Raw genomic sequence first — 12,422 nt, 5'->3', positions numbered from 1 at the left:
AAATGAACTCCACAGCTCCATAATGGCTACACTGAATACTGGGAAGTTTGGTATCAAACGTCTCAGAATAATAAACCCACACCGATGCCAGTGTTGGTTTTTATTAAAGAATGCACACAGAAGCCATCTTAGAGATGCCCCCTGTATTTTACCCAATTGTTCAGTGCAGGACTGACTGGTCTGTGCCAGCCTGCTGCTGAGAGACGAGTTTCTGACCCCATGTGGTGAGGGCCTTTTGTGTTCTCTGAGGACAGAAACAAAAGCCTGCTCTGGGTGGAGGTGCTTCAAACCTCCCCCCTGCAGGAACTTAACACCTAGCAGTAAGCCTCAAAGGCTCAGGCTTTGTGTTACAATGCCCCAGGGCACTCCAGCTAGTGGAGATGCCCGCCCCCTGGACACAGCCCCCACTTTTGGCGGCAAGTCCAGGGGAGATAATGAGAAAAAAAGGAGGAGTCACCCACCAGTCAGGTCAGCCCCTAAGGTGTCCTGAGCTGAGGTGACCCCTGCCTTTAGAAATCCTCCATTTTGATTTTGGAGGATTCCCCCCAATAGGAATAGGGATAGGGATGTGCCACCCCCCTCCACTCAGGGAGGAGGCACAAAGAGGGTGTAGCCACCCTCAAGGACAGTAGCCATTGGCTACTGCCCTCCCAGACCTAAACACACCCCTAAATTCAGTATTTAGGGGCTCCCCAGAACCTAGGAAACTAGATTCCTGCAACCTGAAGACGAAGAAGGACTGCTGACTTGAAGCCCTGCAGAGAAGACGGAGACACCAACTGCTTTGGCCCCAGCCCTACCGGCCTGTCTCCCCACTTCAAGAAAAACTGCAACAGTGACGCATCCCCCAGGGTCCAAATAGGACATCTGTGAGGGCTTTATTAAGTAAAGGTTCTGAGGGGGAAATCCCAGGTGAAGCACCTCCATCAAGATGCTCGTCTTGACTGCCAATGTGGGAGCTGAAGGTCCAGGATATCAGCTGCCAGTCTCACCACCATTGCAAATGAGGCTCCCTCCTCCATAGCCATGGTAGGAAGAAAGACCAAGCCAGTATCTGGAGGTGTGCAGTCTAGCTGGCTTATGTCAGATCCTCACACCAGGTGTCCTCTGTATAATCTAAGTGCTGCTATTCTTAAGGCTCCAGTGGCACCTCTCCATTCTTACCCAAGTCCTAGCAAATAGGAATAGGGCATAACTCCGGCCCGGAAGGAAGGACTCCTGTCGGCACTGGAGTCTGACGATGCCAATCTGGCTACGTGTTGGAGTCGGGGATGGGAATGGGGACGTTGGCACTGGTAGATGCAGGGGACATCAGCACTGAAGCCACACCCAGGAAGGTTGAGGTGGCTCGACCAGCACCAGTCTGGATCCATCCATGGAGAGCTCGCCTGGTGCTGGGGCGAACCGGCCAGTCACAGACCAGGAAGGGACCCTCCTGAATCTGCAGGGCCCAAAGGCACGCCGGCGGGGATGGACTGCCCAAATATGAGGTGCATGGTCTCATAAAACGCACAGAGTTGGGCAGGGGTCGCTCCGGCTCCTAGAAACTCAGGACACATAAGGACAGCCCAGGCACAGGCTCAACCACAGAGCAAGGCCTTGACTGCCGAAATTCCCTTGTTTCATCAGTTCATCGCCTTTTGCGACGACTTCTTGTGCTTATGGGACTTACCTGAACGCCCAGACGACTCTGACTGCAACGAAGATCAATGGTACTACGACCAATCCTGGGACCTACCTCTTGACCAGGATCAAGACTGTTGCAGATTCCACGTCTAGTAGCAAGGATCTTGAGGGACTGCTCCCTCAAGGCCTTGTGGTAGCATGGTATGACAATCAACACAGGTCTTGGTGTTGTGGTTCTGCTCAAGACACTAGAGGCAGACCAAGTGTGGGTCCGTTACTGACATTTGCCAGTCGCAGGCACCATAGGCCTTCATCGACATCCCCGCCACACCAGCAGACAAGGTCTCAAAAACGTCTTTGACAAAAGGTTGAAAAAGGTCAGTCAAAAAGTGACAGTGGGTACCTATTTTCTAGAGCTGGGCTTACTGGCGAGGAGAGGAAAGAACTGACAGTGAGTTGGGGTGGCGCCTATATAGCCACTGCACTTTACTTCCAGCGCGGACGACACTGATGATGCCATGTGAAGCCGAACAATGCCACCTATCTTCTCATAAAACACTTCAGGATCCAATCTGATGCCTGGGGATAATTTTAAGATAAGGAATCTGCAGCTTAAAGTCTCTATCAGAAAAATATTGATTTTACAGATTAAAAGGTTCAAGATCCTCAAAGCTAATTAATCATCTTCTCGAAGTCCAAATACAAATATTAAGCAATGTAACTTTGGGAGGAGATTGGTGACCAAAAATATATAAACTGTAGGGCTCTATTCCGGATATTATGATTGAAAAAAAGATTACATTCAGGTTAAGTTTTAGATAAAGACCACAATGAAAATAAGCTGTACCGAAATCAGTCTTACCTGCATGTTAGACTGTGCATGAGATATAAATGGCTGTCCAGGACTTGGAGGGAACTGCTGCCTAGGAGCAACGAAAGGTCTTGTACTCCCTGCTGCTGGCTGGTTGTAGTGAAGTAGTGGACCACCAGGAGATTGTATACTCGGACGTACAGTTCGATCTCTAGGAAAGCCAGACTGTGGCCCATGCTGACTGTATCCAGAATGCTGCCCTTGCTGATTAAACTCAGACTGTGGACCATGTTGATTATAACCAGATTGTTGCCCATGTTGATTAACCCCAGACTGCTGCCCTTGCTGAGTAAACCCACATGGCTGACCCATAGGATTAAACCCTGGTGGCTGAATCTGATTAAATCCTGACTGCTGGCCTTGTGCAAAACCAAGCTGCTGCCCCTGTTGATTAAACCCAGGTTGTTGTCCGGGCTGACTAAATCCTGACTGATGTCCTTGCTGATTAAATACAGGTGGTTGGCCCTGATGACTAAACCTAGGAGGCTGTCCATGCTGGTTATAGCTAGACTGCTGACCCTGCAGATTGTAACCAGGCGGCTGTCCCTGTGGACTAAAGGTTGCCTGTTGACTCTGTATATTAAATCCAGACTGCTGTCCTTGGGGATTAAAGCCTGGTCCTGACTGATTGAAAGAGAGTGGACCTGGTGCGGGTATAGGATGGTTGCTGTTCAGAAGAGGTGGCGGATGTGGAGGGGGCGGACTTCGCTGGTCAAATACATGATGACTTGGGAAACGTGGATCTAGAGAAAAACAAATGTGTATAACATTAAGTCTGCAGATTTACAAAGCAATGTAACATGTTACTGAACAATCTCAAATGAACACTGGACAATCATGAGACCGTTGTCATACAGCAGGATATAAATTTCTGCAAAGTGCTACCCAACAGCTCAAGCCATTTAAAAAATAATAATAATAATAATAATACTTGTGATAAGGGATATCCAATTTCAGTAACAATGGCATTTTGGTAGAAAGCTGGATCACTACAAAAGTTCAATATCTTAATCACTAAAACATTAGAATTTAAGTTTAGTTTCCTATGGTTATTTGACAGAAACTGCTGACTAAATGGATATTTAACAATATTTCAAATCCCAAACATTCAATTTACAAGGGGTTTCTAAAGTCAGTCACTGAAATGGTGGCATTCCAGACTAAACAACAGGTGTCATGAGTGTGACCTGGAACATGACCCAATTCAACTGTGGCCCATGTTATGGGGGTCAGTGATATCACCAAAATGGGATGAATGTGGTGTAGAGAAATAAGGGAAGCTTACACTACCAGCACATTGACTGGGCCCTTTACTACATCTGGAAATATTCTTTTACACAGAAGCTTCAGGGGACAGGACTGGGTATTGCTTTGTCAGAGTGAGGATACAAAAATCAAAATATCAATCAAATTTACAAATATGCAAGTACACTTACAGGTACCCAAGCTACATACTGCATACATTAGTGGGAAAGTAGACAGAAAAAACGGTTAGGCAAAGTGACGAAAATATTACTTACCTGTAAAAACCAGTGAAAGGAAATGAGGGGGGATCCAGCAGCTACTATTTAGCCATATCTGTGCCAGCCTCCGTGAAATATGATGAATCTGCTGACACCAAAACACATTGAGTTTCACCAGCACCGTGTCTGCTTGGAGTTCAAAACACAAGCTGCATGGGATGAAGAAGCCCTCTTATTTTTACTTTCAGCTGGACCAAACAAAATATGCCCCACTTAAAGTGGCGTCCATACTCCTTTGAGTTTAATACTGACTGACAGCTAACTGGAGTTTAGCACCTTGATACCAATGCAATGGAGGAAACAAGGACACTCATCTTTTCACTTCACAAATGCGCAACAGCTAAACTATGATTTGGAGGCAGGAATTTGATGTTTTCAAACCCTGTAAGGAATGTATGCACAGTAAGAATGCCAGAGCTACCTGTCTATATGAGTAATTACATTAATAACCATGTATATAGCACTTTAAAAAAAATATTTTATTGCACTAATCCCAATGTAGGGTGACAGAGGGCTTTATGTCACACTAATGATATACAGAGGTAATGAATAATGCAAGTGTGTAAGTCAATGTACAAGAAATGTTGCATATGACAAGGAAGGTTGCAAGGTGTAGTAACAGTCACATATTCATACTGGTAGGTATTATATGTGAAAAGTGCTCAGTCCAGAGAAACACAAATGTCAGGATTGGAAATGTGTATGGGATCTACAGATTGTAAAAGTTAGGGTTGTCTGTACTAAAGTCTTTACTACTACCCAATGAAACCGTTTTTAGCCCCCTCAGAAGAAAGGAAGATAAGATGGAGGTAAAACAGCAAAGTGCTACACTTTTGTCTTGTAGTTTGAATACAGCTCATTGATGGGTGTCGGTACACTCTGTGCTATATGACAAGGATTGCAACTTATGATCTTTAAGCACCACAATTATCCCTGTGACAAAAGCAGTAACCCATTGAGCTAATTACATAAAATACGAATCAGTGACCTGCGTGCTACAAGTTATGCTGCGCAGAAGGCCCATTTACTCTCTATCATATTTCATGGCGAGTCACATGACTAGACCACACAATGATCTCTCCAGCAAGAGAATTAACTGGCATAGTTATCTAAGCATTTTCATATGCTAGACATCGCTGGCACACAAAGATCTCTACAGCGGGTACCTTAACCCTGTAAGATATTTTAAAACACAGCTTGCTTGCGACCAGTTAATTAAGGCAGAACAGTTTTAGTCCTATTTGTCCCTATATTAAATTCTGTTAAGTTTAGGCCTACTGTTATACTCCATCCCCTTTCCGCTACCACACCCTGAATCCCAGTTGACAGGATTCCTTTTTTATTTCAATTTTTCAGCACCAGTAAACCACTCCTCCCTGTCACCAACTCTATTCTGAGCTCTGTGTTTGTGAAAGAAATCTAAAAGCACAGTAATTTGTGGAGGCCGAAATTACAGTTGACAGATTAAAATATTTTAGCAAATAACACACAAGTCAAAAACTACAGAACTATTTCTAAGTAGTTTACCTTTCTCAAAATATTTGAAGTGTTTTGTGAAACACATCACACCTCAAACTTACCTCCAATGAAAAACTGATCTCTCTCTTGAACAGGAGGAGGGCTTCTCCAATGTTCTGGAGGAGGAAGCCTTGGTCCTTGGTTTAGATTCCCAGTAATATGTGGAGGAGCATGCGGAGGGAAATCTGGTGGACCCTTGTATAAAACAGTGAAAGAAAAGGAAAGAAACCATTTAGAACACTTATCTGAGAAAATCAACCCCTATTAGCAATCTCCTTTAAACAAGTATTCATTTATTAATTAACTTTTGAAACTTCCCACAATTGCATCAACCAAAATAAATAGAACATATTCAGAATAAATGTGAAAATTAGTCTACGTTTTTATATCACTTTAATACCACTGGGATTCAATTCCTTCTCAAGTTTACTAAAATCATTCCTCCTATTTCTGAGCCCTTTCTATTATTTTAAAAGACTCCCTCTTTAAAAAAAAAAGTTGACATTTATCTTCTTAAACCATTCTGATATTTTGCTGTCTACTTAGCATCCACCGTGATAAGAAAACGAAAGCAGCTTTGCTTTAAACAATCTAAATCTGTGTTGAATTAAGAAAATCAAAATCATCCTGCATTAATTATCTTTGCAGAACTGTAAGCATTTACAGGTTCAAGACAAATAATGGTATACTATTTTTATTCCTAATAGTTAAACAAAATATCTGATAGCGACTTCTGGTTACAGATTCCTTACCTTAGAATTTCCCCCTAGAAATTGACACCAGTCGTCTGGACACTTCCCCTATCACTGATGTGCTTTCTACCCTGGTTACAGAGGAGAGAGCATCCTACTCAAGGGTGCTACAGAGAGTGGCTGAGGTCCTGAGCCTTGAGCTGCCTTCTGTGGCAGTTAGAATTAACCTCCTGACAGAGGTGCTTTATCCTGGTTCTTCAGCTTCTTAACCTTTTTTGCCCTTTCCTGAAGCCCTCATTGATGTTCTGCTGGGGATCTGGTCAAAACACAACACAGGAGCTCCTGTAAACAGGACAATTGCCCAGCACCATAGACCCGCTCCAAATGACCCAGTGTTCCTAACACCTGACTACTGAGAGCTTGGTTAGCCAAACCTCCACGTCCCCAGGCGCATTCCTTTCTGTACCCCCAGATAGGGAATTCAAGAGGCTGGATCAGCTTGGTAAGAAGAAGTTTTTTCCTCCAGCCTGGCATTGCAGTCTGTGAACACCTCTTTCCTTTTGGGCCATTACACCTATACTTTATAGGACACGGTTGTGCAGGTGCTGTCACAGGTCTCGGAGAAGGTCCATGCCATCTTCTCCCAAGCTGTTGCTGATGGGAAAGATGCAGCGAAGTTCCCAATATGATGTGGGCTGGATACAACTGACTTACTAGGCAGATCAGTTGCATCAACAGTGGCCTTGTGGCACCATGCCTGGTTGAGGCTCGGGGGATGTCCAATCCACCTTTATGGACATGCCCTTTGATGGCACCCATATCTTCGGCGACAAAGGAGACTTGGCACTCATACGCTTTGAGGAGTCTTGGGCTATAGCCAGGTACTTAGGCCTGGCAGCTGCCCCTCACCCCCTTCAGTTTGCGTTTCACTTCTTTCGTGGATAAGACAGGGGCACCCAACCACATCTGTTCCTCTACAGCCATCATGTTGCGCATGCCGCTCAGCCTCTGCGTGGCAGCGGACTTGGGAATCAACATCCTTGTGGAACAGGGAGCCAGCAGTCTACCCAGTCCACCCGCCCCACACCGCAGCAGCCTCCAAACCATCCTAGTCTGACATTTCCCCACTAGGTACCAGTCGGAGGCAGGATTCGCCATCACCTGCCAGTACATCACATCAGACAAGTGGGTGTTGCAAACAGCCTGAAGAAGCTACTGCCGCCCCCTTGAGACTAACCCTCCCATCCATTCCACCATCTTACGATCGGATAACGGAGGATCACTTGGCACTTCTCCTCAAGGTTACAACTCTTGGCCAAGGGAGCCATAGAAAGGGTCCCTGTGTCAGAAGTAGGTTGTGGTGGTTACTCCCTCTAGTTTCTGGTGCCCAAAAAGGGCAAGGACCTTCATCCTATCCTAGACCTTTGTCCCTCAATCTATTCCTCAGAAAGGAGAGGTCCAAAATGCTCACTCTGACTCAGGTTCTACCTCCCCTGGGTGCAGGAGACTATCTGGTAGCATTGGATTTGCAAGATGCCACTCTTTCTAGCCAAAAACAAGTGCTAAATACATTTTAGCTTGTAAAGAGGGTTGGGGGGAGGGGTATAAATCATCAGCATTTAGGAAAGCAAAAAGGAAGCACTTTTTGTAATTCTGTGGTGTGATGGAAACGATTTTGAAAGGATCGAAACAAATCAAGACACTACTTAGTGATGTGAAATGATAAATATTCACAGAAACCAGATTTCCGCACATCATCATCTGTGTGGTACATAGTTTTATCAGTAAAACTATTTCTGCAAATTTAGATGCCATTTCAATGGAAAATGGAACCATGTGATGCTTTAGTAATATATTTGCAACAATCTACTTGAAAATACAACACCAGCTCCATGTTTTGCTTTTACCTGTCTCCCGCTGGATACATGTGCTACACTTTGGGTGAAACTAGGATTTTTCACAATCCTTATGACTTTAGTGATGTAACACTGATGTCAGCATCCCCACTGTGAAAACTGTTAAAGTATCACTGGTGCAAAGGTGTTGAAATGTGTCCATAAGTCCAGTTTTAAAACACCCTTGCACGTATTCTCAAGCAACACTGCAGGTGAACCATTTAATATTTTCTGCGGTTTTTCTTAACTTCACAAAGCTATTTCAACAGAGAATGTGCACACTACACATGATCATAACCACTCATTACACTTGTGTATGACTTGCACACAAATTAAAAATATGAATGTAGCCTAACAGCTAGTGCTGCATGCAGACTTTAGATCTTGCAAACCAGTTCAAATCCCGGCGTTGGCTCTGGGCAAATAACTTAGCCTCCTATGCTTAAAATAAAATTAATCTGACCTTATGTAATGTAATATGGTGCTCATGTCAAGTGCTCCAATGGACTGGGGCAGTATTCATGCTTTTTAACACTGATGCATATATACAAGGAAGAGTGTGTCCAAAGAGCACCAAAGGTTCTCGTTTTAAGACAAAAATGGATATGAGGCCTTGTAAGGAAATGCCTCCTTGGCATGGTTACCCCCTGACTTTTTGCCTTTGCTGATGCTATGTTTACAATTGAAAGTGTGCTGAGGCCTGCTAACCAGGCCCCAGCACCAGTGTTCTTTCCCTAACCTGTACTTTTGTATCCACAATTGGCAGACCCTGGCATCCAGATAAGTCCCTTGTAACTGGTACTTCTAGTACCAAGGGCCCTGATGCCAAGGAAGGTCTCTAAGGGCTGCAGCATGTCTTATGCCACCCTGGAGACCTCTCACTCAGCACAGACACACTGCTTGCCAGCTTGTGTGTGCTAGTGAGGACAAAACGAGTAAGTCGACATGGCACTCCCCTCAGGGTGCCATGTCAGCCTCTCACTGCCTATGCAAGTATAGGTCAGTCACCCCTCTAGCAGGCCTTACAGCCCTAAGGCAGGGTGCACTATACCATAGGTGAGGGTACCAGTGCATGAGCATGGTACCCCTACAGTGTCTAAACAAAACCTTAGACATTGTAAGTGCAGGGTAGCCATAAGAGTATATGGTCTGGGAGTTTGTCAAACACGAACTCCACAGCACCATAATGGCTACACTGAAAACTGGGAAGTTTGGTATCAAACTTCTCAGCACAATAAATGCACACTGATGCCAGTGTACATTTTATTGCAAAATACACCCCAGAGGGCACCTTAGAGGTGCCCCCTGAAACTTAACCGACTGTCTGTGTAGGCTGACTAGTTCCAGCAGCCTGCCACACTAGAGACATGTTGCTGGCCCCATGGGGAGAGTGCCTTTGTCACTCTGAGGCCAGTAACAAAGCCTGCACTGGGTGGAGATGCTAACACCTCCCCCAGGCAGGAGCTGTAACACCTGGCGGTGAGCCTCAAAGGCTCACCCCTTTGTCACAGCACCACAGGACACTCCAGCTAGTGGAGTTGCCCGCCCCCACCGGCCCCGGCCCCCACTTTTGGCGGCAAGGCCGGAGAAAATAATGAGAATAACAAGGAGGAGTCACTGGCCAGTCAGGACAGCCCCTAAGGTGTCCTGAGCTGAGGTGACTAACTTTTAGAAATCCTCCATCTTGCAGATGGAGGATTCCCCCAATAGGGTTAGGATTGTGACCCCCTCCCCTTGGGAGGAGGCACAAAGAGGGTGTACCCACCCTCAGGGCTAGTAGCCATTGGCTACTAACCCTCCAGACCTAAACACGCCCTTAAATTTAGTATTTAAGGGCTACCCTGAACCCTAGAAAATTAGATTCCTGCAACAACAAGAAGAAGGACTGCCTAGCTGAAAACCCCTGCAGAGGAAGACCAGAAGACAACAACTGCCTTGGCTCCAGAAACTCACCGGCCTGTCTCCTGCCTTCCAAAGAACTCTGCTCCAGCGACGCCTTCCAAAGGGACCAGCGACCTCTGAATCCTCTGAGGACTGCCCTGCTTCGACGACGACAAGAAACTCCCGAGGACAGCGGACCTGCTCCAAAAAGACTGCAACTTTATCCAAAGGAGCAGCTTTAAAAAACCCTGCAATCTCCCCGCAAGAAGCGTGAGACTTGCAACACTGCACCCGGCGACCCCGACTCGGCTGGTGGAGAACCAACACCTCAGGGAGGACCCCTGGACTACTCTACGACCGTGAGTACCAAAACCTGTCCCCCCTGAGCCCCCACAGCGCCGCCTGCAGAGGGAATCCCGAGGCTTCCCCTGACCGCGACTCTCTGAAACCTAAGTCCCAACGCCTGGAAAAGACCCTGCACCCGCAGCCCCCAGGACCTGAAGGACCGGACTTTCACTGCAGAAGTGACCCCCAGGAGTCCCTCTCCCTTGCCCAAGTGGAGGTTTCCCCGAGGAAGCCCCCCCTTGCCTGCCTGCAGCGCTGAAGAGATCCCTTGATCTCTCATTAACTTCCATTGCGAACCCGACGCTTGTTCTAACACTGCACCCGGCCGCCCCCGCGCCGCTGAGGGTGAAATTTCTGTGTGGGCTTGTGTCCCCCCCGGTGCCCTACAAAACCCCCCTGGTCTGCCCTCCGAAGACGCGGGTACTTACCTGCTGGCAGACTGGAACCGGGGCACCCCCTTCTCTCCATTGAAGCCTATGCGTTTTGGGCACCACTTTGAACTCTGCACCTGACCGGCCCTGAGCTGCTGGTGTGGTAACTTTGGGGTTGCTCTGAACCCCCAACGGTGGGCTACCTTGGACCAAGAACTGAACCCTGTAAGTGTCTTACTTACCTGGTAAAACTAACAAAAACTTACCTCCCCCAGGAACTGTGAAAATTGCACTAAGTGTCCACTTTTAAAGTAGCTATTTGTGAATAACTTGAAAAGTATACATGCAATTGAAATGATTCAAAGTTCCTAATGTACTTACCTGCAATACCTTTCAAACAAGATATTACATGTTAAATTTGAACCTGTGGTTCTTAAAATAAACTAAGAAAAGATATTTTTCTATACAAAACCTATTGGCTGGATTTGTCTCTGAGTGTGTGTACCTCATTTATTGTCTATGTGTATGTACAACAAATGCTTAACACTACTCCTTGGATAAGCCTACTGCTCGACCACACTACCACAAAATAGAGCATTAGTATTATCTATTTTTACCACTATTTTACCTCTAAGGGGAACCCTTGGACTCTGTGCATGCTATTCCTTACTTTGAAATAGCACATACAGAGCCAACTTCCTACAGGCCTTACCCCATACTCTGCTGCAGAAGGGCTTTTTCAAATTTTCCAGAAGCCTTGTGATTTTAGTGAACAGATGCCACAGGCCAGCATCACACTCTGAAAAGTGATCCAGCTCAAGTGCAATTCACCATCTGCCACTTTTATGGACAGCTCAATTGCTTGGCCACAGTCTAATAAACATGTATTATAGAACATGTAAAGAGTAAGCTATGTTGCTAATTTACAGCACTTTGAAAGCATGTCTACTATTTCAATTAAAAAATGTCCCCGCTTTATGTCCATTAAAGCTAAGTGAGTCGCAAAAGGCTGTTCTGTAAGGTGGGTCGTGGTTCTTAAAGAAATGTTTAAGGACTGCTCTGGTTCAAAATGAATTCACAGGCATTACTAATTTGTCACTTACCACAGGAACATGTGCACTCTCGTCGATTTGCAAGCACCTTTCATATAAAAAGTGCAATACAGGGCGTTACATTTTTCCAACCCTGTCTTATTTTTGCATTTCTTTGGCTTATATGGTTATATCGCTTCCTATTATCTACCTATTTAAGTTCTACATTTGTACCATCAAAAAATAGCACGTGAAACCAATAACCGGTTGTGAACATATGTGGGAGGGACAATATAAAATGAAAATAGTGTCTGCATATTTGAAGGCAAGCACTGCTCCTACTCAAAGCAGATCCAATAATACTAATCTGCCTGTGCTGCTGATGGGAATTCACGGATATGATTGAATTTGATAGTATGATAATGTATGGTAATTGTAGTTAATCAAAAACCCACCAGCAAATGGAAGATGTTGGGGAAGATGTTACCTGCATTTTAAACTGCATTCCCTGTGTGCCAGCCTGACATTATTTGACAGATGGAGGAATTCTATTCTGCATCTGCTTGTTACTACTTATACATCTGATAAGACAAAATGTCCATCATTGCTTCAGAATCTAAAGTGCCATAATTACAGGCTTTGCAGAGACCTTAGCAAAACACTACCTTT

The 12,422-nt window shown here is 45.4% G+C and overlaps 1 protein-coding gene across 2 annotated transcripts in view; it reads right to left on the bottom strand.

Annotated features, from left to right (window-relative positions):
- The window catches only part of RBM33 (RNA binding motif protein 33), a 739,069-nt gene that overhangs the window by 399,005 nt on the left and 327,642 nt on the right, over positions 1-12,422 (bottom strand). For both annotated transcript variants that reach the window (XM_069211143.1, XM_069211144.1), the window contains exons 11-12: positions 5,601-5,733; positions 2,489-3,240 (exon numbers count right to left, since the gene is read on the bottom strand). In XM_069211143.1, the coding sequence (XP_069067244.1) occupies positions 2,489-3,240; positions 5,601-5,733 (885 nt within the window). The remainder of the gene's footprint in view (positions 1-2,488; positions 3,241-5,600; positions 5,734-12,422) is intronic.

The sequence above is a fragment of the Pleurodeles waltl genome, chromosome 10 (genome assembly GCF_031143425.1).
Source record: "Pleurodeles waltl isolate 20211129_DDA chromosome 10, aPleWal1.hap1.20221129, whole genome shotgun sequence".
Taxonomy (NCBI): domain Eukaryota; kingdom Metazoa; phylum Chordata; class Amphibia; order Caudata; family Salamandridae; genus Pleurodeles; species Pleurodeles waltl.
This window is presented reverse-complemented; position numbering and strand designations above follow the sequence as displayed.